Below are 27,731 nucleotides of genomic sequence, written 5' to 3'. Positions count from 1 at the left end.
TCACATAAGAACATAAGAGAAGCCCTGTTGGATCAGGCCAGTGGCCCATCCAGTCCAACACTCTGCGTCACATAAGAACATAACAGAAGCCCTGTTGGATCAGGCCAGTGGCCCATCCAGTCCAACACTCTGTGTCACATAAGAACATAAGAGAAGCCATGTTGGATCAGGCCAGTGGCCCATCCAGTCCAACACTCTGTATCACGATTAATTCAGTCAAGGAATCATAGAGTTGGAAGGGACTTCCAGGGTCATGTAGTCCAACCCCCTGCACAATGCAGGAGATTCACAAATACCTCCCCCTAAATTCACAGGATCTTCATTGCTGTCAGATGGCCATCTAGCCTCTGTTTAAAAACCTCCAAGGAAGGAGAGCCCACCACCTCCCGAGGAAGCCTGTTCCACTGAGGAACAGCTTTAACCATCAGGAAGTTCTTCCTAATGTTGAGCCAGAAACTCTTGATTTCATTTCAACCCCTTGGTTCTGGTCCTGCCTTCTGGAGCCACAGAAAACAATCCTGCATCATCCTCTATATGACAGCCCTTCAAGTACTTGAAGATGGTGATCCTGTCACCTCTCAGCTGCCTCCTCTCCAGGCTAAACATGCCCAGCTCCGTCAACCTTTCTTCATAGGAAGCCGTGGCTCTCACTTTGCAATTCATGGGGGCCGCAATAAGTCAGAAGTGACTCAATGACATTTAACACGCACATATTCTGACTAGGGTGGTGGCCGGAACAATAAAGCCCGTGCAATTTGCTTATAGAATTAAAGAGGAGCTTTCTTTTTCCTGAATAAAATTTTTATTTAAAACAATGTGTTGCTTAGGAAGCGGTGGTATCTAACTACACACGTCTTCCCTCTTCCTTGCGTTTATTTTATTAACAGATAACCTAACCAAACGGTGGGGTTTGATCTGCAGTCTCTTTTGATTTTATTTTAAGGCTGCTCAAGAAAAGGAGGATTTGCAGCGCGAAGGGGACGCTTTGGATGCCAAGATCCAGCAAGCTGAAAAAGAATGCGCTGCCCTGAAGAACACCCTGCATGTGGTCAATAATTGCAACAGCAACTACCGAAACTCATTAAAGAAAGTCACAGAGAACAGTAAGCAGAATGTTTGAATGGCAGTTGTGGGCCAGTTTGGAATGGCAGCACAAGTCTGGGGCAACAGAGGGCAATTTTTTAAAAGTTCTTTTAGCTGTTCAATCTATATCTCGCTTTTAGGACAATCATCTCCCAGAGCAATTCATGTCAATAGCAGAAGGAGACAGGCTGTGCCCTCAGACTTAACAGTCTGAAAAGACAAGACATGCAAGGGAAGACGAATGGAAAGAAGGATGGAAATCAGTCTCAAAGCTGGACTGAAATTCATGGCAGGTCAACTGGCACAAACTTGTCTCAGGCTTGAAAACAGTCTTGTCAGTTTCAAACTAGTCTTGACAGTTTCAAGAGGGTCCTCCCCCTTTGTTTGCTTTCCTTTGTGTTCCCTTGCCATTTTCTTGCGTAGAGTTGCAAAATCACGCCCCACCCCCCTTGGCTTAAATTTGTTGTGATTCTTGGATTTTGAAAGCAGTCCTGAGTTTGCAATGCCAGTGGCACTAGATTCTGCTGGGCATTCTGCACTTTGTAATTGGTTGTGCAGGGCTTACAAAATCCACCCCCTCCCCAACTTGTATTTCTTCTGTGCTTTGAGATCAGTCCTTTTAGGCTTCCAGTGCCACAGTGGCACTGGGTTCTGCTGGACATTCTGTACATGGAGCTGGTTGTGCTGGGCTTGAAAAAATCTCCCCCCCTTCAGTTTGTACTGCAGGGATTGCCAAGTTTGACATTAGTCCTCTTTTACTTGCATTCCTACAGTGGCACTAGGTTCTGCTTGGCATTCTGTACACTGAACTGGTTCTGCTGGGCTTACAAAAATGCCATCCCTCAGTTTCTACTGCAGAGATTCTCTGGCTTGACCTGAGTTTTGTGGTTTGCACTACCACAGTGGCACTGGTTCTGCTGGGCTTGCAAAAATGCCCCCTCTTCAGTTCTATTGTAGAGATGTTCCAGGACTTCGATTCTGGTCTGCTGGGCTTTTCTTGCTCTTGATTTTTTTTGGGGGGGAGAGGGGTTGTGTTTTCCCTCTTAATTGAAAATAATGGAGGATGGGGGGCACCATAACTCGGACCCAATCCTCATCAAACTTGGAGGGCAGGTAGAGGAGAGTCAGCTGGAGATCCCCTGCTTGGTGTCTCTATCATGCCACGGGGAGCATTCTACTGCATCAGGAACTGAGCTGGTTCATTTGGTGGCTCAAAATACATGACAGTTTGTGGTTTGTGAACCAGGCACACCATGAAGCGAGCTGCATTTTCTCAGTTCGTGCCCATCCCTGATGCCTACAATGAGGAAGAAGGCCAGGGAAGATGATGCTTAGCAGACTGGTTGCAGAGACTCGGTAGGCTGAATGTGGCTCCCCAGCTCCTGACTGCCAGAGAAGGGCCAAAGACAATCTTTGGCAGGATGCTTTTTGGCAATAGAGTGCCTTAAAATGGATGGCGATACTAGAACATTTGGAAATGTACTTACATAAGTGCCAGCGAGTCATAACCAACTTATGGTGACACAAGCAAGGGGCTTTCAAGGCAAGCGAGAAGCAGAGGTGGTTTGCCTTTGCCATCCTGTGCAGAGTCTTCCTTGGTGGTCTCCCATCCATGCACCATCTGAGATCTGGCAAGATTGGGCTATACCATGCCACCTTCCCTCTCACAGCATTTCATAGAATCAGAGTTGGAAGGGACCTCTAGGGTCATCTAGTCCAACTCCCTGCACATTGCATTTGAAAAATATCCTGTTAAACAAGACCTCAGATCTCTGTTTGTCCGTTCCTCAGCATTAAAATATTGTTTGCACAGAGCTCTGGAGAAAGCGTGTGCCTTCTCTGCTGGCTTTTACTCTATTGTTATGTTGTCGTTTTAATCAGGAGACTGGGAGAAATCAGACAGCTGTGGACTGGTGTGAACAGTATAAACTGGCTGCCTCTTGACCGTGGTTGAGAGATGGGCAGTGTTACCTGTGCATTGGCTGTGGTCAGCTCATCACATCCTAGCATCACCAGCCCACCAGTGGGTCATAGGCCACCATTCCATTCAGCTAGCGGTGGCACACGCCTCCATCATAAGGAATTCCCTTCCAGAAGAACCTGTGTATAAATGCATATAAGTTCTGAAGGACTTGTTTTTGAAATACATCCATTCTGTTGTATGAGAACAGAGAGCCAGGCAGCCTTTTGCTAACCCGGGGTGCACACAACCCTGTCCAAGATCGAGCCCTCAATCAAAATGTTTTATAGGTGAAGAGTATGAAGAAAAGCTGCAGCTGGAAAAAGAGAAAAGAGCAGCAGATGAGAAATACAGATACAAACGAAGGCAGATCAAGGAGCTCCAGGAAGACATCCAGGTAAAGAGGCTTCCGGTTTTAACCGGGCGCGACGGCGCTTGCCTAATCCATCTCCAGATTTAAACTTTGGGGCGGGCGGGGGGGACACTGTCGTCATCTCCACCTACTCTCTCTCTTTGAAGATGCTCTCCTGCTCAGACTAAGCAGGATTTGCTAAAGCCATGGACGTGAGGAAAGAATAAATATCAAAATGTTTTTCCCCCCAGCACTCATCCAATGTTGTAGGCATTTAGATTTGGTTCCTGCAAGCGTGGAGTCATTGTTCTCCACTCTTAATGCTTTTCTTTTTGGCAGAACCTGAGTTTGAAAATGAACGGGTCCTCCTTTTGACATGCAAAATAAAGGCACACTTTAAATGAAGCTGGATATGTGAAGACGGAAAGTGTATTTTCAAAATGGGGGTCTCTCAGCACCAATCAGTTGTTAAGCGATGCAGGAGTTGAGGATGGGGGCTGTTTTTTAAATTGCAGGTGATCTATTTGGGGGTTGAGAGGAGTGGGGGGATTGTGAACTCCCCCTCCATAACTGCACAACCCTGACATTGACCTCTGCTGCATAGCTCTAATACATTAGTTCTTCAGATCCCCCGTCTATCACTCAGTCCTAGGATTATCAATTCTGTATTGGGCAATTCCCAGAGATATTGGAGGCGGAGCCTATGAAGGGTGGGGTTTGGAGAGGGGAGGGACATCAGCAGGTTATAATGCCACAGAATCCACCTTCTGAAGCAGCCATTTCCTCCAGGGGAACGCATCTTTGTCATCTGGGGATCAGTTGTAATTCCCACTTAGAGAAAGGCAACCCTACCCTGTACAGGTGTCTGTAGGCAAAGCAGGGGTGTGGATAGTAGAGATTGCATCAGTTTACATCAGTCCACTTAACCTGCACGTTGGGGTGTCACACTGTGGGCTTAGATCCTGTGCCTCTAATACACAGTCTGATTCCTCACCAGCAGTTGCCCTGCCCCTGGGCTTCTGCTTGAGCCGGCTCAAGTGATCAATTCCCCAGCAGTTGCTGCGTGGGAGCCTTTTGATTCGGGGCTACCTCCCATTCCCCTCGCAGCAACCGGATCTGGTTTTTTTTTACATTCGGGAGGTAGCCGCAGGTCAGAGAGCACCCGCGCGGCAACTGGTGGGGACTTGATCTCTTGAGCTGGCTCATGAAACTGCCGGTGAGAAATCAGTCACAGCCTGTACAACACAGAAGTAGGCGTAGGCCCAGAATGTTCCACTTGGTTGCATACCCATCGGCTCCTAAGCAAGAATGACGTTCACTGGGTGTACCAGACGGGGCCCCGATGGCTGCCTCTCATCCCACATACTAAGAAATGCCTTCATGGATCTTGTTAATCTTTTGTGTTTGTCCCGTTTTAATTGTGGTCTGCACCCACACAACATGAGAAAGAGGGTATGTAAATTAGGCAAATAAATAGATAGCTAATCTCTGTTCCGGAGAGGGAAGGCAGCGTGGTGTAACACAGTCTGGGCACGTCTAGGAAGCTAAACAGGGCCGGTACTTGGAAGAGAGACCATCGAGGAAGACTCTGCAGAGGAAGGCAATAGCAAACCGCCTCTGCTTCTCCCTTGCTTGGAATACCCCTTGCTGGGGTCACCCTGAGTCCGCTGCAACTCGATGGCACAGTTTCTGTTCCTGTTCCCCTCAGGGGTATCGGGTTGTGGTTATCTTACCAAAATGAAAATGATTTACAGAAGAAAACCCCCAAATGTATATTTGCTTGCTCGTGTTCAGTTTATTTTATAAGCACGTTTTCAAGCAAGCTTACACATTATATATGAACTCGTTATTTTTTCCAGACCATGCAAAATACTCTGGATAACCTTTTAAAAGAGGAAGCTCTCTGCAAAGAACAATCCAAGGAGAAAAATGAACTCATTTTACAGCTGACCAAAGAAATAGAATACCAGAAGCCTAAACTAGAACGAGTCGTGAAGCAGGTTGGTTTAAACTAATACAATACAAATTGGGTGTTATCTGAAAGGTGCAGCCTTTCGGAATTAGAGGTCACCGTCGTGAGCTTCTTGTAAAGTATCTGCTATATAAAAATGTATTTACTGTGCTACCACAACATCTGTTTATCTTTATTAAACAAAGCTGTGTAACGATTTCACACCTGCAAAGGTTTCCCGATTATCCAGAGACCTCCGCTCGCTAAAGAATACAGAGTCAGAAACACTGGAAGAACATGACATCAGTTTTCGTGAGCTGAAAGATTTCAACAGGTCCATTGATAAAATGCTGCTTGATATTGCAGACTCAGATTCAGAGATAGGCGCAGTCTTACGGACGTATTTTGAACAGGTACCATTTCTTGATATTTCTCATCAGTGCCGGCTTGAGTCTAGCAAACTGTAAACGGAGCCGGGGCGCAGAATGGATCCCCCTTCTCCATTTCCCATCAGCCTCCTGTGCTGCTCAGGGACGGGGACTAGAGCAGGGATCCCCAGCTTTTTAAAGCCCGTGGGCAGCTTCCGAACTCTTGACAATAGGGTGGTGGGCACAGCCACGGGAGGCAGAGCCACAGACGCCACCAGAGGAAGTCCAGGTGCAGGGGAGATTAGGGGTAACAGAAATGCACAATGGGAAAGAGGAGTGAGAGAGTAAAGCCAATGCTGTGATAGCAGCTGCCACCAAAGAACATAAGAGAATCCATGTTGGATCTGACCAATGGCCCATCCAGTCCAACACTCTGTGTCAGACAGTGGCCAAAAAACCCAGGTGCCATCTGGAGATCCACCAATGGGGCCAGGACACTAGAAGCCCTCCCACTGTGCCCCCTCCTCCCAAGAATACAGAGCATCACTGCAACACTATTTTAATTAGATCACCAGTGGCCAATGAGATGCCCTGCTGGGCAAGAGGCCTACCTGACCCCACCCTCTGAAAATGCATGGAGGGAGCAAGGAAAGACGTCAGTAAGCACCACGGCACCCTTGGGCACCACATCGGGAACCCTGAATTAGTGAGAGACAGTGCAGGGGAAAACAAGCTTGAAACCATTGCTCATAGAGAAGGGAGGGAGAGAGGGCCCCTTCCCACTCCGTTATTCAAGTTTCCTTTCCCCTCGGCAGCAGTTGGTGGGGATGCAGGAGAAAAGATCCATGCCGTAAGCTCATTCTGTTCACGGTTCCTTAGATCCAACGCAGTGAATTTATTTCCAAGATTTGCATGCACTGTACAAGGCACATCCCATAGAGTCAGTGTTTTTGTTCATTTCTGCTGGTGGTCTGCAGCATTCCTCAATTCTTGCTATATTGTTGTGTTTTTTTTAACTTTTAGGCTGACTTATTGTTTCCTACTGTTCCTTGCCGTCTTAGTTCTCGGTCATCGTCCTCGAGCATGTAAGTGCTTGTACTGTAGGTTTTAAACTAAATGCTTCTTACTGAACAGCACACCGAGCCCTGAGCCACTGAGTACGGGCGTGAGGTTATGCCTCACTGCTTTGGACAGGCCACGTGGCAGAAAGAAACGCTGCAGCCTCACACACGCAGCAGGGAATTAAAAGAGAGAGCCCATTCGTTTGTGGTGGAGGGCAGTTTGAAACAGGCTGCTTTGTGTTGGAGTCACAAAGCAACACTTGCTGCTTCAACTGGAGGAAGAGGCCTCATCTAGTTTTGGTCCTTTCTCCTCTAGTTTGGTCCTTTCTTTAGGGGTAACAGAAATACACAATGGGAAAGAGGAGTGCGGCTGGAGAGGCGGCAGCTGAGAGGTGATATGATCACCATCGTCAAGTACTTGAAGGGCTGTCATATAGAGGAGGGTGTGGAATTGTTTTCTGTGGCCCCAGAAGGAAGGACCAGAACCAGAGGGTTGAAATGAAATCAAGAGTTTCCGGTTCAACATTAGGAAGAACTTCCTGACCGTTTTCAACTGTTCCTCAGTGGAATAGGCTTCCTTAGGAGGTGGTGGGCTCTCCTTCCTTGGAGGTTTTTAAACAGAGGCTAGATGGCCATCTGACAGCAATGAAGATCCTGTGAATTTAGGGGGAGGTATTTGTGAGTTTCCTGCATTGTGCAGGGGGTTGGACTAGATGACATAAGAACATAAGAGAAGCCATGTTAGATCAGGCCAATGGCCCATCCAGTCCAACATTCTGTGTCACACAGCGGCCAAATATATATATCCATCAAGGACCTTCCAACTCCTATGATTCTATGATTCAGCAAACCCTTTTGAGCCTGTGGACATATCTGGAATTCTGACACGGCACAGCAACAGAGATGCTGCTACAAAATGGCTGCCACAGGAGGAGCCAGCTGCAAAACAACCTCCACAGCTTAACTTCAGTAATGCAGTGTGAATCCTTGTGCTGTGGTGGCAGCTTATGCCAAAGCAATAATTTAAAAAATCTGCTGTCAGAAAAGCTTTGTTGGGAAAAAACCCTACCTGGCCCCACTTGGGATTTCTAGTTCGGGTTTCTCTGTTGTAACATAACCTTCCCCAGGTCCCCCAGATGTTGGGGGTCACAGACTCACATACCTATAGGAATTATAAATCCCCAGTGGAGGTTAGGTTTCAAACCAAAGAGCAGTCCAAAGGGGGAGTGTCAATATTTGATCACAGAATTCACCCTAGTAGGATTTCATGATCATCTGCAGGCCTCAGATTCAGCAGGAGCTCACAGGAGCGCAGCTCCTGAACCTTTCTGAGAGCCCCCCTCCTCCTCCCCACCTACCTTCTCCATTGAATGGTAGGTGCAGCTGCATAACCAGGGGTTGTTTTGTAGAAAAAAAGGTGCAGGAGCTCAGTAGCATATCTCATTTGCATATGTCCTGGGATCTGTGTGCAGCAGGGAGAGAACCCCCATGGCATGCAGATCCTGGCCGGAGGTTCAGGAGCTGTGCTTCTGTGAGCTCCTGCTGAATTCAAGTCCTGTTCATAACAATCCCTGGATTAGATGAGTAGGCAGCCAGCAGCTTTGCCACACCCCCAGCAGCCCTCATTAACCCCTGGAGAAGCCTGTGCCACCCTTTCTCTTATGTGATTTTGGGCAGTGGGTGGCTTGCTGGCCTTTTGACTGGTAGGGGGGTGGCCAAGGAGAGCCCCAGGCAAGTGAGGCCGGCTTGGGCTGGTTGGATCTCTAGCTAGTCCAAGCAGGCCTCGCTCACCCAGGGCTCTTTTCTTGCATCAGGTTGCTTTTGGCTGGTGGGGGGGGGGCAGTATACACTAATGAGCTCCACCATCTATTTTTCTACAAAATGACCCCGATCATCTATTTATAAGAAGCCTTCTGAACTTTTAATGGGGGGGGGCCCAAACATCTTTCCTTGAGGAATTTTAGAGTTCCATCGTGGGAATATGAATTATATGGCTTTGTAGACAAGTACTGGAGAACAAACTTAGTGTTTCTTGTAGGAGAGCGGTGGCACCCAGCCAGCCATTGGGGAACATGTTGCATGCGGCATAATGGAAAGAGCAGGGCTTCTAAGGACATCCTGTCATCCCCACTGCCTTTTGGTAGTCACTTTCCCTTGTCTTTTTCTGTACTGCTACCACCCCTTCCCCTTGAAGAAATGGACTATAGTTTATCGGCATATGCCCCCTAGGGTAATGGAAGAAATGTGTTCTGTATGTTCATGGGATTGACATGATATTTCATAGGTGGATTTCAGGAAAACTCATATTTTGAAGAGACTGAAATCAGGGCCCAAAGTTAGGGCTGAGTTGTCTGGGTTTGAACGGCAGTTTTCCTTGATGTACTTTAAAACTGGGTTTTGTTGCATACTGAGATTGGTGTGACTTTCAAGCTTCCTGATTATTGTTTGCCTTTTTTCTTTTTTCTTTTGCCTTCTAGCTCCTCGAAGAGTTCCGCCTCATCTTCTAGTCAACAGCACCTTAAAGTTGTCTCCTTGACTTTACCCTCCGCTTCTGAGATTGTTTCGCGCCCTTCGACCCGAAGCAGCTCCGGCACCTCTCACAGCAGGACCTCCAAGTAGTGCTCAGGGCTGCATCGTAAGGAATGTGTTATATCGTTTTGAGCGATTAGGAGTTAGTGCGTATGCTTTACTTAGAAAAGTTTCCATTAAACTGTAGTGCATTTTATCTCCACAGGTTAAGTAGGTGAAAGTTACTGTTAGGTTATATTGAGCAAACTTACTAAAAGTTCAATAAAACTCTTTAAGTGAGAAAGCTGAGAAGCTAAATTACTGCAGCTGCAGAATAAAGCAAATTTTAGACTGTTTATGTGTTCAGATTAAATATCTGTACGACCGTGTCACCTGCTAACCTAATATTTTATAAATAAAACAAAGTTGGAGTCCAGCAGCGCCTTTAAGACCAACGTTTTATTCAAAATGTAAGCTTTCGTGTGCATGCGCACTTCGTCAGACTTTGTCTGAATAAAGCTTTGTTGGTCTTAAAGGTGCTACCGCACTCCAACTTTGTTCTGTTGCTTCGGACCAACATGGCTGCCCACCTGGATCTATTTTATGAACAAGGCAGCACTCAGAAAGCCAAACATGAAGGGACGGGAAGGAATACATAATGCAGAATTTCCACACTCAGGCTCTGGAGCTGCCTCCTGTCTCTCTTTAGCATGTTCCTCCAAGACTGAAGGCTACCCGGTTTAAAAACCACAATTTATAACATCTCTAAAACAGCAATCTGTTCCTTATCTACGAACGAAGATTTTTAAATTGGGATTAAACCACAGTTTAGGGTTGAGAGAGCTCTTAAAGCATCTGCCATTTCAAGGCTGACCCAAGGCCATTCCATCAGGTGCAATTGGAGGAGTGGGGAATCAAACCCAGTTCTCCCGGATAAGAGTCCACGCACTTAACCACTACACTAAACTGGCTCTCAGTAATGGTGCATTCACACTACGCTGAACAATGTGTTTTACATCTGGATTTTTGCTGTTCTTACACAGTAAAAATCCAGATATAAAACGCGTTATTTAGTGTAGTGTGAATGCACTGTTTAACTATCTCAACAAACCCCCTTTCCCCCTCCCTCCTTCAACTCATTTCAACTTCCTCTCCATTGCTGACTCTTTAGTTCTCTTAGCTAGTATCTTTCACTGCACCAAAAGCATTAGAAACCTCCGTGGAGCTTGGTGGGCGGTTGGAAGACAAATGTAAAAAAAAAAAGAGCAAATTAATCAGAAACATTAAAGAAACCTGGGGGAAGTAGTTCGTTTTTAAAAACTTTACTGGTAAACAAGCTATATACAGTGATGGCACATTCATTAGAAACATTTCAAGTTTATGGGTTATATTAACATTACAAAATAACAGTCATTGGTGCCTTTGGAAAAATTCCCTCTGTAAAGTGCAAATCAGATGCCAACTGGCACAGCTGGCAGCCTTCGTAACCGCTAAGAATTTTTCAGCCTTTCACACCAGCACACCTCAGATCTTGAAGAGCATGAGAAATTTCAGTTTTTAAGAGAGATATGGTAAAGTCTTTGCATATTTATCCTTCTCTACATAAACAAGCAGACTGGAGAGGGAAGAACAAAAAAAAATCTAGTTTTCTATGAACAGTAGGGGCTTCAGTGATTGCAGAAGTTGAACAATATCTATTCCTTGCACCCAGCGTAACTTTTTAAAAAAGGAATTCACTGGTTTTTCTGCTTGCTTCCTTTTTCTCGCTCATACTCAGCTATCTGGTTAAATATGTTGAGGAGATTCTGAGGCAGGTTCTTCCTGCTGCCACTTCCTGACTGCTCTCTGCCGTTGAGGGCAGCTTCCTCGTCTCCCTCTTTGGCTTGGACATAATCTCTTTCCCTGCTCTTAGGTTCTCTCTCTCGCTCGCTCTGTGCTAACTGGGGTCTGCTGCTGTCGGCGCTGTACTGGCTGGACTCATTTATCCAGCGGCTGGTGTACTGCCTGTAATGTTCAGCCGACTTGGTGGAGTAATCGGACCCTGCTGGAGAAGTGCAATACCTCGTTTGGCTTGGGCTGTGTTTCCGGTACTGGTCCTTCCTCCCCCCATCTTTGTCTGACTTTCCCGAATAGTGTGCCTTGTTCTTGTCGTCGGACTTTCTGCGATGGGAACCAGCGCTATCCCTCCTATCAAAGGGGATTCTGTCTACCTTACCCTGTTTTTCGGTTTTGCTACTATTGGCCTGAGCCTTGGAACTGCTATAAGAATCCCTGGAATCTTCAGACCTACCTCCGTAAGCTTCCTCATCCTCAGCGGAAGTCCTCAAGAGACAGTGATACCGGTTTCTGTCTCTCCCTTCTAGCTTCTGATAAGCTAACCTGTCCTGCTTCTCCAGCAGTTTCTCCATTTCGTGCTTTTGATTAAGGAAGGAAGCGGAGGTATTGGCTGGGGGAGAATAGCAGTCGTCTTTCCTACTCTGATTTAAGGAACTCCTAGGTGTGTGTTTAGAGCTGCGCGAGGATTCGGACCGGTTCCGATCCCTTTTCTTGCGCTTTTTGTGATCAGAAGAGGAGGAGGAGGAGGAGGAAGTGGATTCATCAGATGAAGAATCACAGGAAGAGGAGGAGGAAGTTGACCTCTTTCTTTTCTTCTTCAACCTAGAAGTTTTAATTAACCATGAGGCACTGCCGACAGTATCCAAATTTCAACATTTTGGGCAAAGCTCTGCAGTCGATTGCCAAGCTTTTGAACTTCTTAACCTTCACAGCACAATTATGTTTTTTTAAAAGGCTCTTATTTAGGCACAGCGAAGGGATTCAAGCAGATTTTGCTTCAAACATGTAATTATGTGAAGTGCAAGCCAGCTTTTAAGTCCGGGTAAGTATATTTGGAAATCTGACTGAGATACCCTACTCCTGCTACGCAGATATTCTGGGAAACAAAAGCTGCTGCATACAGCTGCCTGTACTAAAACGGTCTCATTTTTTAATATACAATTTAACAACTGGGCATCTCCAATAGGAGCTTTGTCATTTCAAGAGTCTGGCATGAGTGTTCAGACTATAAACCAACAAGGTACCTCCTTCCATTATAACAGTTCAAATCAGTCCATAAAAAGGTACTGGTTTTATTTAGCAATGGCTTTTTAGATTCCCGGATGCTATGGGCAAACTGATAAGAGATGTACAGCCTCTAAAAACTCCTTCCCCCTCTTGCTGCCCTTCATAGCTGGAACCTCCCCACCCCACCACACCCAGTATCTTTACTCCTTAAATCCTCCCTCTCAACTATAACCAAATGCAGGGAATGGCTTTTGTTCATGTTCATCTTGCACTATTTTTGTCTCCCCTCCACCCCCAATATTATTATAGTTTAGTTCAAAACAGAAGCGGCACATTAAAATTTAACCAGTTTATAATGGTATAGTTGTGGGTGGACTAATATCCATTAGATGTATTAAGTGGGCCTCTGGAGTTCTGGTTTTCTGCAATATAGAATTCCTGTTTGCTAGTTTCACATATTAGCTATCAGCTTGCTAGCATCCAAGTAAACACAGGACTGTTATTAGACTTGATGAGGGGGGGAAAAAAGAGTTTATATACTGTAGAGCCCCATGGTACAGAGTCGTAAAGCTGCAGTACTGCAGTCCAAGCTCGGCTCACGACCTGAGTTTTATCCCAGCAGAAGTTGGGTTCAGGTAGCCAGCTCAAGGTTGATTCAGCCTTCCACCCTTCCAAGGTCGGTAAAATGAGTACCCAGCTTGCTGGTGGGGGGGGGGGAGTGCAGATGACTGGGGAAGGCAATGGCAAACCACCCCATAAGAAGTCTGCCAAGAAAATGTCATTATGTGACATCACCCCATGGGTTGGTAACAACTCAGTGCTTGCACAGGGGACTACCTTAACCTTTTTTTTAACCTTTCTATACTGATTTTAATACATCTTGGAAAATATATGAGGACGCTCTGAGCCCATTCATGGGGTAGGACAGGGTATAAATCTCAACACGTAAGTAAGGTGCCCCAAAATGAGGGCACACATGCTTGAGTCCCCCCGCCCTGGCTCATTCACGTAATTACAAGTGATGGTTTTTTGTTCCATCTATCTGAACCATGCCACAATGAAAGGTGCCTATTTTGAGCAAGCTTAGGAAGATGCAACTCTGCTAACAACAGAACCATAAGGCTCTTCCTCAGAATCAGGCTCCAGTTATGAGATATCATGTTTCATTCAGGATACGTTTTAAAGGCAGTTTATAAATAACCTCTTGAGGAAAGCGACAAAAAACTAAACATCAGCAAACATTTAAAAGAGGCAACAAACGTGAATTGCCTACTATACTTACGGTACCAGACAGCTTACTGGCATGCAAGAGCGATGGTCTGAAAAAGCTTTGGAGGGCTCAAGACAAGAATGGCATACAGAACAGAAACAGGGGTTACCTTTTTTCTTCTTTTAAGAGCTTACGCAGTTTTTCCACGCTTGTCTCTATTTTCTTCTCCTTCTGCCTCTCTTCTTTAGCGGCTTGTTTCTCCCTCATTTCCAAAGATTTCTTTTTTGAATTCCAACATCAGAAATATTGGATTAACGAGCCACAGCGTTAACCCCACCGTTTTGCCAAAATTCCACCCCCACCCCCACAACGTGCAGAGTTTCCACCAACCCCCCAAGGGCATCGTATCCAAAAGTGACGTTTGAGACAAAAAGGAGCGCATGTAAATGGAGGGCAAAGCACGGTGATGAGCAAGAATGGCATTAAGGGTCGCGCGTCCAGTGTATGACCCCACATTTTAGAAGAAAGCAATAAAGACCAAGAGGCCATAGCCCAACGTAATGACATCAGCAGCCAAAAGGACACGGATGGAAGATTGAAAGGGGTGGGGGGGAAGGAGCATCAAGGGCAGTTGCCCCATGTCAAATAACAAGCCAAGCAGTGGAGGGGGAATCAAGGAAAGCACCGTTGTTTGAAATGTATGAATTTTAAAAACGCGATCCAAATCAAAATATAATTGGAAGGGGGCCATGTATGAATACAAACCATTTGGCAACCGTACCACAGCCCAGTTTGATGCGGGGTTTACACACGGAAATCATATTCCAGTGGGTTGTTGGTGATGAGCAGCGCCGGAGGTCAGACACAGCAGCAACAGTTCCAGTTCAGAGGAAAAGGCATTGGAGAAAAACATACCATCAGTATTACAGGAAGAACAACCTGACCCTTTCAGCTATAACTCAAGGCAACTTTGCAGCAGGTCTGTTCATGCTCTTCCAGCACCTGGTGAATGTGCGAAAAGGGGGCCGCCATCTCTATTTTTAACAAGATGCTCCAAGATGCTTTTTCCTGGCAATGTCATGTGGAAATGTGTCGGTAAAAATAGATGCGGTATCCCACTTAGCACGGCACACAGTCACAACACAGAACCGGGGGGGGGGGGGGGGGAGAGACAGTACAGGCACGTACAAAGTGACCCTCAGTGTCTTTCATACATGAATGCCATAAATAAAACTACTGAAGAAACCTTGCTTAGCAAAACTTGAAAGCATGTTAACTAATCCAGTGGATCAGGATTCTGGGGGGCAGGGAAATCAGATTCAGCTGCTGACCACCCAGTTGGAAACTGAGTAGGGAACTTTGACTTCTCAGTTCTAAGAGTAACCCAGGATCTCCAGTCTATACTATCTTGATGAAACAGGGCAAAAACAAAGGCCTTCTTTTCAGTGTTTTTTGCTGTTTCTGTCGTAACAAAAGATCTATGCCAGCTGTTGCAACACCCTCACTTGGAAATTCCAATGACTTCAAATGAAACTTACCTCTAAACAAATGGGCTCTCGGACAACCTCACTTTTTAGTTCCCATAACGATCCACAACATGTGGGCCCTATTCTACAACTTGCAACGTTCCCTCTGAGCTGCAGAGTCTTGTGAGCAAAAATTCTTTGTGAGCTACTGGCATGAAAGCTGTGAGCGACTAGCATGAAAGTGGTGAGCTACTGCATAAATTAGTGTGCTCTGGAGGGTCACCCTTCCTGAGCTAAGACAGAAATGTGTGAACTGGAGGCTAAAAATCTATGAGCTAGCTCTCGCTAACTCAGCTTAGAGGGAACACTGCCTGCAAGGTACCTTACTAGATTCTACCTGAGTTGGCCATCTTGAATTCAGCAATCATGATTGTTAAATTGCTCAACTTCCCCTCCCCACATCCCTCTGAGTAATTCTTGCCCCCTGACAACCAGCAGTTATGAAGCAACACACCAACATGCAAAGCAGAGGAGCGTTTCCCAAAATGGATGCATATATGGGAAGGACTGGAAGGGGAAAACATGCCAAACACCCACCACACAGCTGGCTCTTAATGTACTGTTTCCTAGCATCGTCTATCACAGTCCACCAGGAGAAAGTAAAGTATCACCTGCATCTGCTTATGAAGTTTCAGCAAGGCATCCTCAGCTTCTTGAAAGGTCTCATCTATGCTTAAAGCCTTCTTGTAGTAACTCTCAGCATTTAGCAGCTTATCTTCCTCTTCCAACCTGGCAAAATGATTTTTATGGCACACATCAACACTCTGACTCCACAGTTAAACTGCAGAAGACTTAAGAAATACTGCTCTTAATAACATTTTAGTGTCTTGCCTAAGGAAGGGTAAGATGGGCTCCTCATTTGTAAAACGGACTCCTTGCTTCAGTAGGTTATCTAATTACTAGATTCAAAACATCTTCACCCACCATGCGCAACTCCAGTACAGAGCGAAGTGCATCAATGCATCTGCATTCTTGGGCAGAGGACAGAGCCCGTGCTGAGGCAAGAATCACTCCCAGTGGCTCCTGAGCTTTGTCTCAGCCTGTGTTAGATAGGGGGCACACTCTTAGCAAAGGCTTCCAATCTGACTAAGTTGAGGGCAATTGCTACTGGTGCAACCAAGAAACACTAGCACGACACTCTAGCATTCAGAGGCGGTTTGGCCATGGCCTGCCCCTGTTTAGCAACCCAGGACTTCCTTGGTAGTCTCCCATCTAAACACTGACCAGGGTTTATCCTGATTATCTTTTGAGATTTGATGAGACCGGTCCAGCCTGTACCATCCAAACTAATCCCCCCCCCCAAAAAAAAAATGTTCTGGGGTGGATGAAAAATGCAAAATTACACTTACTGGCCTCCCCGTTCGACGAGCGTTTGACAGAGATATTTCCTTGCGTTTCTGTGGGTGGGACAGTTTTCTAAGGCAATTTCAAAATCATTAATTGCCTTATTTAGGCTTCCTTTTGTTGCGTATCTAGAATAAAGAAAAATCATGATGGGAGAAAATTACATGTCCTCAGGAAATAAGACAAATAAAAACAGGCTCTTCCAGTTACAAACCAGGCACTTACAGGGCCCCACGGGCTACTAAGGCTTCAACGTTTTGTGCGTCTATCTCCAAGGCCTTGTTGTATTCATTCATGGCATCTACATGACGGCCCTCTTTAAAATAATCGACCCCAATTTTTACACTGAAAGAAACCAATGCAGAAAGACATTACATATTGTAACACAACTCTGCAATGCTGCCATTATAATTCACATCAATTTATTCTCAGATTGAACAACAGTACACATAGCCAGAGCTACAACATGACACTGGTAATAGTATCCCGGTTTTCTTCAGCTTCTAAATCCATCTCCAGTGCTTGTCTACCACCCTCGCATATTATGGCCAGAATTCTTTACCACCAGAGAGTCTAAAAAGGCAGGGGTGAAGGGTGATTCAAGTCACAGGCTTAGATGCCATCAAGAAGAAAAGAGGAGATTGGATTTATACCCCTCCCTTCTCTTGGGAGTCTCAGAAAAACTTACAATCTCCTTCCCTTCCTCTCCCCACAACAGACACCCTGCGAGGGAGGTGGGGCTGAGAGCTCTGACTGAGAACTGCTCTTGAGAGAACAGCTCTGAGAGAAGAACTGAGGCTGACCCAAGGTCTCTCAGCAGGTGTATGTGGAGGAACAGGGAATCAAACCTGGTTCTCCCAGGTTAGAGTCTGCACTCGTAACGACTACACCAAATTGACTCTCAAAAAGGTCTGTGCAATTGAGGCCGCATGTGTGCCAATTCCCCTCTCCTGTGGTAGCCTCAACCCGCCCTGGGACAGCATTTCAGAAGCATCTGGAGCTGCTGGGCTAGGGGAGGGAATCATGTTTCCACGCACAGAAGTTTTAAATGAGATCCAACCCCTAGGAAGGTAAGAAGAGAATGATGTAGTCATTAACTCTACCTTCCATCATTCCTTCATGGTACATCTAGCAGATTTTATGCATGAACAACACTAGGAAAGTATGTTCTAGTGTTGTGAACTTGGCGCACATTCCTAAGAGCCAAGTACCAAGTTTGAAGAACGCTGGACTGTTCCCTTCGTGAGCGCCTTCATTCTGCTCCTGATCAACCATGCCAACCCCAAGCAGGCCTTTCTCTCTCAAATTACGGCCAGAGCTTCCAGCAACTCCATTCAACATACATTTATTACTAGGGAGAAAAATGATAGTCCTGCACTTCCCAACCTTACACAAACTTTTCACATTAACGATGAAGTGTAATTACCATTTTAAGGCCCATGAGGCGGACTGCCTTTTTCTCAATGCAGGGGCAAAATCCTCTTCATTGAAATTTTTGCTGGGGGGGGGAGTAATCAAGAAACATGTAAAGATGATTTGATACAAAGTACACACAATTTGGGTGGCACATATTTGGTGTTCTATTCCATAAGTAACAAGATACAATAAATCTGAAAGACATGGAGCATTTTGGATTCCCCATGATTTAACAGAACGTTCCAGGTCCAGTAGTCACTGTCATTTATAGACACTGATTCAACAGACTCCAAAAGAGTCCTGCACAGTTAACAAGAAATCAAGTGGTTTGCTGATTACAAACCGTGGGAAAGAAAAATAAACTGGTTCTTGGCTCTCCTCAGCCAATTCCATGAGACTTGCTGGCCAATTTAAAACCCATTTATTTATTTCAATTATTTCAATGAGATCATGGGCCAAACTAGACAGGATAGGGCAACCAGTGTTCCTTCTAAGCTGAGTTAGTATGAGCTAGCTCACAGCTTTTTTAGCCTGCAGTTCACGCATTTTTGTCTTTGCTCAGGAAGGATGGCCCCAGAGCACACAAATGCATGCAGCAGCTTACAACTTTTATGCCATTAGCTCACAAGATTAATGCCAGTAGCTCACAAAACAGAATTTTTGCTGACAAGACTCTGCAGCTTAGGGGGGGGGGGCTTATTAAAACAGATGTTGAACGCATCTGGTTACAGGGAGGTGAGAAAAGAAGGAGCAATGTTTAAATCCCCTCACCCAGAGGCGGGTTTTGGGGGGCACTGGGCAAAAAATGCTCGGTCCCCTCCTTCCTAAGCCCAACATCAGTCCCCCCACATGCCCCCCACCTCCCTGAGCATCGTCCCACCCTCTGCATGCGCCAGCTACCCTCACTGCCTACAGCTGGAAGTTCTCATGGTGGAGTGCAAGTAAGCAGGTGGGGGAAGGTGCACAAGAATGGGGGGAGGCAGCAAGGAGCTGGGGGCAGGGGGCCCCACTTCAGGGTATGCTGACACACAGCCCTGGCTACCCCCACCCACGCATTGTTTTTTTTTTGTTGTTAGGAGCAATATGCCCCCAATCTCCCATTTTAAACATGATGGGCATGCATGGAACACGTGTGTCCCTCCATTTGGCCTAGCTCAGCACTAAGTCAGCCAAGATCGTCAATTTAAGTGAGTTGCCGGTGAGAAAGATAACAATGTATGAAAGCTGTTAGCTGAGGCAGCTCGGTTTAAAAAGCAATCAAGATCAGGAAGAGACCTGATCGTAGACCCTTGTTTCTAGAGGTAATGGGAACTGAACCCCACCCCTCTACTAGTCATAACAGTCATAAGAGAAGACAGGGACGATTTCCTAGCTTACCTTTGGAGTCTTCTCATTAAGGACGGTGGGCTGGATTCACTAAGTCCCAGCTTGCCTACCAGAAACTCAACCACTGCTGGATTGGCAAAGCCCAAGGAGTGATGCAGAACCCTTTCATACGTTTCCAAACCACTGGCTATTTCAACGCTCCTCCTGGAAGGGGGAAGACGACCATTATGAACATTCTCCTCTCAGCTTCCATTCTAATATTTTCTCCATTGTATCAACGAAAGCAAGAGGGGATAAGCAACAAGCTGCTATGAAGAGGTTCCTTGATAAAAGAAGACCACAGATTTATACCCCGCCCTTCTCTCTGGATCAGAGTCTCAGAGCGGCTTACAATCTCCTTTATCTTCTCCTCCCACAAGAGACACCCTGTGGGGCGGGTGGGGTAGAGAGGGCTCTCCCAGAAGCTGCCCTTTCAAGGACAACTCTTGTGAGAACTATGGCTGACCCAAGGTCATTCCAGCAGCTGCAACTGGAGGAGTGGGGAATAAAACCTGGTTGTCCCAGATAAGAGTCTACACACTTAACCACTACACCAAACAGCCATAAGACATCTGACTAGCTTCAAGTCTATGTTCTAGATGCTGTTTGAGAGAGAAAGACCCTTCTTTCTGCTCCTTTCAACTTGCCATTTTTGGGATAATCTCTCATTTTCTGCACTTAAGACACTGCAGTCTCCTTTATCTTCTCACCATTACCCTTTTAGATCATGGTGCCTCCAGCATTTGCTCTTAACCAATCAATCCCAGGATTACAACTGATTTCCAGACTACAGAGAAAATGGCAAGTTCAGAAGACGACCATGGCATTATACCCTACTGAAGCCCCTCCCTTCCCCGAACCCCGCCCTCCTCAGGTTCCACCTCCCAAATCTCCAGGTATTTCCCAACCCAGAGCAGGCGACCCTATCTATTCTTCAGTCCCAGTGCGCACCAAAGGATTGATAAAAGAAAGACGCAGCTCAGTCCAATGCCATACCTATAGTGTAGAGGCAAGTCTTCCGAGCTGATTACTCCCAATTTGGTACTTGCGAGGCTGGGAGAAAGGGCAGAGCTGTGCAGCGATACAGTGAGCTTTTCATGGTAGCGATCGATATCCTTGATTGCAGCTGTTAAAACAAAGGACGACAGTGCTGGATTTAAACAAGCAGATCGCCCAACAAGCGTGCAGAGAGCAAACGCGTAAGAGAATGCTGAGCAGAGAGGGAGTGAAAGGCTCCTTGGGAGGTATTCACCTTGGATGAGGTCACCGGTTTGATAATATGATAAGGGGTCACCATGGCTGCTAAGGGAAGGCACATCTCTCAGTGGACAAAGAGCCTAAAATAGAAGACAACAAAAAGAGTTATCCACCCTCATAAAAAGAGTCTGCTGGATCAGGTTACAGAGCAGGGGTCACTGGGGGAGCAGCTATGACTTTCTTGAACTGTGCAAGGATGCCTTGGACAAGACGACTTATGGAATCCCCTTCCAGCTCTGTGTTTCTATCTAGTCCAGGATGCTGTCTCACATAGTGGCCAACGAATTCTTCTGGGGAGGGTCTAACAACAGGACCCAAAGGTTGAGGCCTTCCCTGTATGTTGTCTCCTGGCACTGGGGTTCTGAGGTTGATGGCCTCTGAATATGGAGGTTCCTTTTAGTTACCATGGTTAGTAGCCACTGGTAGACCCTGTCTAGTCCCCGTTTCAAGCCTTCTATGTCTGTGGCCATCACAGGGAGAGGCGGAAAGAAAGCAACTTTAACATTAAATGTATTCTCCAAGATACTGGCGTGGAGAGGTTTAAAGAGATAAATGCCTTCTCCAAGACAGCCAATGGGGCAGTGGGGGCTTCCAGGGACACATAATATGTGTGGGAAAGTCACATATGGCTCCTGAGCCACAGCTTTGCCACCCCTGCTCTATCATACCCCCCTTAGTCATCTCTTTCCTAAACTGAAAAGTCCCAGAGTCTTCAGCCTTTCTTCATAGGGAAGGTACTCCAACCCCCTAATCCCCTTAGTTGTCCTCCTCTGTAGTTTTTCCAGCTCTGCAATGTTCTTTTTGAGAGACTGGACCCATACACAGTATTCCACATGAGGCCGCACACAGATCTATATGGGGCATTACAACAGAGAAGGTGATCCGACCCCTTAATCATCTGGGTTGCTCTCTTCTGTTCTTTCAGCTCCGCAATGTCCTTTTTGTGTGATAAGCTGTCACCAGGACTATCAAACCTCTAGAAGTTTAAGAGCTTCCATCTGGTTATGTTAACTCATCAGTCTAGCCCAGGGGTGGCCAAACTCACTGAACGTAAGAGCCACATAGAATAAACGTCAGATGTTTGAGAGTCACAAGACATGAATGTCAGATGTTTGAGAGCTGCAAAACAGGAAGGAAGGTGGAAAAAAAGCAAATAGATGGGGGGAGTGGGAGAGGGGTGGAAAAAAAGCAACTTTAAATGCATTCTCCAAGCCACTGGCTGTTTTGGCTGGGAGAAGTGGTTTAAGGAGATAAATGCCTTCTCCAAGACAGCCGACGAGGCAGTGGGGGGTTCGAGAGCCACACAATATATGCAAAAGAGCCACACATGGCTCCCAAGCTGCAGTTTGACCACTCTTGTTCTAGAGCAAGGGTGGCCAAACTTGCTTAACATAAGACCCACAAAGAATAAATGTCAGGTGTTTGAAAGCCATACAACATGAATGTCATATGTTTAAGCAGCACAAGACAAAGGAGGAAGGAAGGCAAATAGATGGGGGGAAGGAGAGGTGGAAAGAAAGCAACTTTAAATGCATTCTCCAAGCTGCCTGCTGGGTTGGCTTGGAGAAGTGATTTCAAGAGACAAATGCCTTCTTCAGCCAGCTGACAGGATGGTGGGGGCTTTCAGAGCCACACAATATGTGTGAAAGAGGCACATGTGGCTCCCAAGCCACAGTTTGGCCACCCCTGGTCTAGCCACTTGCCGGGGAAGCATTTTTTCACCCTATCTCTGTCTCCCAAAGACCTTTTAAATGGAGTTAGTGGCAACTATCTCCTCATTAACTCTGCCATGAAATTGCAACAGAATCTTCAGAGGATGTATAAGAGGATCGCCAGCTGCTGAGTCAGGGCTTCAAATGCCACGTGTGGGTGGAGAGGGGCAGTTTTGGGGGCAATTGTCCCTTGCTATTCCCCTACAGTAGAGGACTGGGGAAGGCAATGGCAAACCACCCCGTAAAAAGTTTGCCGTGAAAACATCATGATGCGATGTCACCCCAGAGTCGGAAACGACTGGTGCTTGCACAGGGGACTACCTTTACCTTTTTATTCCCCTACAGTGCTGGGCAGACCAGCTGTGATCAACACGTAGATGAGTGGTTGTGGCAAGGCTGTGTCAGAAGAGGCCACGACTGACAGAAAGCCTAGCGGTGCAGGATACTGAAGCTGTGTGACAGTTTTTCAGCCTTTTCTGAATGGGGTCTGACACACAAGGATCAGTTCCCACCCCACCTGTGGCAGACCTCAGCTCGCTGCTCAGACTAGGAGTGAACACACTCGCAGATCTCCCCTCATGTCACCTACTGCCAAACTCTTAAAGTGGAGATGCCAGGGATTGAACCCAGGACCTTCTGCATACCAAGCAGATACTCTACCGCTGAGCCACAGCACTTCCCTGATTCAGAATATGTATCCTATACACAGGATACAGACTAACAGTGCAACCACCCCACCAGAATGGCGATGCGCTAGTGTCTCAAGACTGGGCTACCAGAGTATTAAAAGCCGAGCACAGTTCAGCAGAAGGTCTGTCTGCCCTCATGTTAACCTATGATTAAGGAAAAGATGTCTTGCTGAGACAGCAAAATAGCCTCTCATCTTTCAGAACTCTGAACTATTCTCTGTCCCACCGCTCACATCTACACTCCCCAAGCAAACCTGCTCCACTTAGTTAATGTGAAGAAGACTGCAGATTTATACCCCACCCTTCTCTCTGAATCAGAGACTCAGAGCGGCTTACAATCTCCTATATCTTCTCACCCCACAACACACACCCTGTGAGGTGGGTGGGGCTGAGAGGGCTCTCACAGAAGCTGCCCTTTCAAGGACTACTCCTGTGATAGCTATGGCTGACCCTGGGCCATTCCAGCAGCTGTAAGTGAAGGAGTGTGGAATCAAACCCAGTTCTCCCAGATTGTCAGGAGGGACGGTGGCTCACTGGTAGAGCATCTGCTTCGTAAGCAGAAGGTCCTAGGTTCAATCCCCGGCATCTCCAACTAAAAAGGGTCCAGGCAAATAGGCGTGAAAAACCTCAGCTTGAGACCCTGGAGAGCCGCTGCCAGTGTGAGTACACAATACTGACTTTGATGGACCGAGGGTCTGATTCAGTACAAAGCAGCTTCATATGTTCATAAGAGTCCACATGCTTAACTACTCCACCAAACTGGCTCTCATTGCAACATGCGAACTGTTGCAGAAAAGGCATGTGGTTTTTTTCTAACAGCTGAGCCAAAAGTCTTGGAAGAGGCAAACCGTCATCCTTGTGGACTTACGGTGATTTCCAAATCTGCTATCTCTCGAATGACGCCACTTCTCAGGCAGAAGAGTACCATGAAAAAACCAAACTCTCGAATAGAGCTAATCCTTCCAATCACTATGTCCCCACGTTCAATATCACGGAAAAACAGCTCTCTTCTCTCGGTGCCAGGAATATCCATAAACTGCTCCAAAGGCGGCATAGTAGCGTAATAATCTGCAAAAGAAGGGAAAACAAAAAGAACCATACTGAAATACTCTATAACCACTTTTTAACATATGGTGGTAGCATGGTTTGTTGTTTAACAAAGTAATTTTTGCCTGATGTCAGGACATGCCTCACCCTGTCCCAAAGCCAGGAAAGCTCCTTGCTTAGCAATTCAGTCACCTCTACCAACAATCTTTGAACACTGGATCTAAAAGAATTCTGAACTGGCTGCAGAAGCATGACAATAAAGCACTAGTCCTTCTAAGAGAGAATATATGTCATACAAGATTTTTATTTCTTAATTTCCCCTCAATTTTTTTTCCATTGCCAGTAGAATACAGCCCCCCACTCCCAAGCCCTTCTCACATTTATGATGAGGATATGAGACTAGAAGAACACACAGAAATTTACATCTTGCAACTTTTTTATTGTGCCCATAAAAGCCTCACCTTCATTTTCTTCATTTGCTTCTGTCGTCGTTGGCACATTTGTTTTCCAAGAATGAGAAAAGAGGAGATCGGCTTTTTTTGCAATGAAGTGCTGTATTTCAACATTATCTATTCCTCTTTCTTTCCTGAAAGAGTAAATACAATTGAAATTTTGTAGCTGTAAATCAGATTTAGTAATTTACAAGAAGACTTGCGGGGGCTACTTCATTTTTTCCTGTACCCCCCTCCCTACATTATTTCCCCTTTCTTTCCTCCTGACAGCCCCTATATTCTCTCTCCTTTTCTATGCTTTCTTCTTTCCGTGACACTTCATCTTTCTTTTATTTGTGCCCTCCCCCTAATCTTCAGTTTTATTTATTATTTTCTTCATTTATATTACCCAAAAGGGCTGATCGCCTGGTGTGCCAACACCCAATGAAGAACACAAGAGAGAGATTCCAGAAACAGAACTTTATTGCAATAAAGGGGATCTTGGCAGAGAAAGAGTCAAGAGGTCCAATATGCTTACTTCAACATTCTCATTATTGAGTTTGCAGATTGGACTTGCTGGATTGGAGTATATGGCTGGGAACATTCACATTTTATACACTTAAGTAAACAACTTTCAGACATGTGCAAATGCCTGTTCTGACATAGGACCTTGGTTTCCTTTATGCCTAGTAAGGAATACCTTTGTCAAGTAGGCATATTTTTGTCTTTTCTCATTTGTTGCTTAAATGAGCTCTTTTAATTCAACGTGCTCAGCCTCATTCCATCGGCAGAGACTAAAACTGAAATCTGCTTCTTCAGATGTAAGTCTTACAAAGTACATCATGAATTACTCCCTAATGTACTCAGAATCCTGATAAGCACCTATGGGATATAAAAGCTTGACAATGTGGCACCAATCTTATATTGACACTGACATAGTTTCCCTGCAAGAGCAAAATCAACTGAAATGTTATGGTGAATCAGCACTCATAATTTAAACAAATGACTGATTCCTAAGTCTGATTCACAGCCTTTTTTGCCATCAAGTCACAGCTGACTTACGGCAACTCCATAGGATTTTCAGGGTAAGAAACGTCTGACATTGTCTCTACACAGTAACCCTGGGCTTCCTTGGCTGACTCCCCTCCAAGAACTAACCAGCGCTGTCCCTGCTTAGCTTCCAGTATCTGAAGAGATCAGGATAGCCTGAGCTATCCAGGTTAGAGCTCCAGGCACATCCTACTCACATATTTTCATCACACAGGGTTATGACATTACACAACACACAATGGGAAATTACGCTTGGCATAGCACAGACCACAGTAAGAACCCACCTTAAACAGAAACAGCATTAGGGGGTTTAGGTTGGCTAGAGATACGGGGCCACCGGAAGTGAGGCAATGAACAGATGTCAAGTGGCACTATGTTTCAACATCGCATTGAGGCAAACACTGGACAAGATGTCCATGCATCAGCTGGTCCTCTAGAAGCTCTCGGGCATACTGTAGTTTCTATGACATAGAAGTCTCTAGCACCACATTTCCACCTCCCACTGGCTCCAGAGAAGGACAGCTGTGAAAGAACCCAGCAGCAGGCAAATACTCTCCAGAAGTGGGCACCTGGTACCCCTAAGCTCTGCACCACCTGGCAGCAGTTCTCCAGGGTCTCAAGCAGAGAAATAGAAATGCCAGCGACGGAATGGGCAGACAAAGCCAAGGCACAGCCCCTCTCCTAGATTCTCAGCTACTTGCATCCCAGCCAATCTCTAAGGGCTAGAGCTGACAACTCCTGGCTGGGAAATACCTTGACATTTTGGGAGGGTTGGGGTGGGCCCACAACAATGTATAAAGCCACTGATTTGACCCTCAACTAGCTATTTTCTCAAGGGGTCTGCAGTCTGGAAACCACCTGTAACTCCAGATCTCCAGGTGGAGGTCAGCAACCCAGGGGACATATTGTGCATTGCTTCCAGAATGAAAAGAAGCCCTACTAAAGCCACCTGGTGAGCCCATTCCCAGAGGTGTGGTTTTTGGCTCTTCAGTGAACAGCCAGGGGTGCCGAACTCATTTGTTATAAGGGTTATGAGGATCTGACATAAATGAGACCTTGTTGGGCTGGGCCATGTGTGTACCTATTTAAGATTAGGTAGCAGAGATATAAACTTTATAAAATATACAAACGCAATTAAATATATATATATTTTTTTAAAAAATAAAACATGCCTAAAACAATAGCATTCATTCATCTTAAGGGTGCTTTCTTTTATTATTCCCATGGGATCCAGGGAACTGGGCAAAGAAAGCTGTGGCTCTTTCCTTCCTCAGGGGATGGGGGGGAGCCTCAGCCAATAGAAGACAGGGAGGCATGGTTCAGTAGCTTTGCTGTGTGATTGAGAGAGCCTGGAAAAACAAGCTACTCCTCCCCCCTCCCTCCCCAAGGGAGGAGCCTCAGTCAATGGAGAAACTAGAGGTTTTGCTCTGTAGCTTCTATGCGATTGAGCAAGCCTTGCAAAGCAAACTGTTATGCAGAAGGAAGCAAGAGAGAGGAAGCAGATGGCAGCCAGTTGCCCGGGGGCCTGATAGAATTGCATGTTTGACACCCCTGAGCTAAATACGCTCTACACGCGCTCAAGAGACAGTTTTTGTCAAACACCCTCAAAGCTTTCACAACGCCATAAAACGACGCCGAAGGGGCTGCGGGGCACAATCCGACCGCTCCCGCTCCCCACCTCCCTCCGGCAGCCCCGCCCCTTCCCCGCCGAGCCCCGCCCACCCCTCTGGCTTCCCCTCACCTGGCAGGCGGCAGCGTCTCCAGAGCGGCCCCCCCGGGCGGCAGGAGGCCGCGGAAATCGGGGTTGTCGTGCTGCTCGGTCCGCAGGAGGGGCAGGAGCGTGGGCCCGTGGAAGCCGAGCGCCTGGCGGAGCAAGTCCCGCTCCATCGCCGCCCGCAGCGGCGACGCCTTCCCTCACACATACGGCGCTGCTGCTGCTGGCCCGACCCGGAAATGCATCCTTCCCATCGAGGGGGAGAAACTGACGTGGCGCTAGAGCTTCCGGTAAGAGCGAAGCAGCCGCTCTAGCCTTCCTCGACCCAGTGAGACTTGCATCGGAAGCGACGTGGAAAGTCCTATGGGGGGTTTGGTGAGGAGGGCTTGAACTCTCGAAAGGCTATAAGGTGAAAATCTTGTTAGTCTCCCAACTAGTCTTGAGGACGAATAGAGCAATTAACAGGCTGCACATTTACTGCCCTTTTCACCATCATTCTCCAGTTCTTTTTGCTGTTTTCCCACACAACTGATACTATCCAGGCCAAAGTGTTATTCTTTCAATTTTCTATTTTCACTATTTTGTCACTGATTCTAACGTTGCACTATGTTAACTCATGCCCCC

At 46.3% G+C, this 27,731-nt stretch overlaps 2 protein-coding genes across 2 annotated transcripts in view; one reads left to right on the top strand and one right to left on the bottom strand.

Moving 5' to 3' along the window:
* CCDC39 (coiled-coil domain containing 39) overlaps window positions 1–9,637 on the top strand; it is a 35,819-nt gene extending 26,182 nt beyond the window's left edge. Inside the window, exons 14-19 of the mRNA XM_060242571.1 lie at window positions 944–1,103; window positions 3,334–3,440; window positions 5,255–5,395; window positions 5,580–5,759; window positions 6,738–6,799; window positions 9,253–9,637. Coding sequence (XP_060098554.1) covers window positions 944–1,103; window positions 3,334–3,440; window positions 5,255–5,395; window positions 5,580–5,759; window positions 6,738–6,799; window positions 9,253–9,394 — 792 coding nt within the window. The 3' untranslated portion in view covers window positions 9,395–9,637. The remainder of the gene's footprint in view (window positions 1–943; window positions 1,104–3,333; window positions 3,441–5,254; window positions 5,396–5,579; window positions 5,760–6,737; window positions 6,800–9,252) is intronic.
* Window positions 9,638–11,010: 1,373 nt separating this feature from the next.
* TTC14 (tetratricopeptide repeat domain 14) lies at window positions 11,011–27,348 on the bottom strand. Its single transcript, XM_060242570.1, has 12 exons — window positions 27,135–27,348; window positions 24,374–24,498; window positions 23,734–23,933; window positions 20,460–20,544; window positions 20,204–20,333; window positions 19,220–19,372; window positions 17,853–17,924; window positions 16,652–16,771; window positions 16,432–16,554; window positions 15,694–15,811; window positions 13,726–13,835; window positions 11,011–11,941 (listed from the first exon to the last, which is right to left on the bottom strand). Exons 1-12 carry the CDS (start codon window positions 27,278–27,280, stop codon window positions 11,017–11,019), a joined length of 2,307 nt encoding a protein of 768 aa, XP_060098553.1. The 5' UTR covers window positions 27,281–27,348; the 3' UTR covers window positions 11,011–11,016.
* Between the last annotated feature and the right edge of the window lie 383 nt (window positions 27,349–27,731).

The sequence above is a fragment of the Heteronotia binoei genome, chromosome 6 (assembly GCF_032191835.1).
Source record: "Heteronotia binoei isolate CCM8104 ecotype False Entrance Well chromosome 6, APGP_CSIRO_Hbin_v1, whole genome shotgun sequence".
In the NCBI taxonomy this organism is placed as follows: Eukaryota; Metazoa; Chordata; class Lepidosauria; order Squamata; family Gekkonidae; genus Heteronotia; species Heteronotia binoei.
The sequence above is the reverse complement of the archived record's forward strand: the minus strand, read 5'-3'. Positions and strand labels throughout refer to the sequence as shown.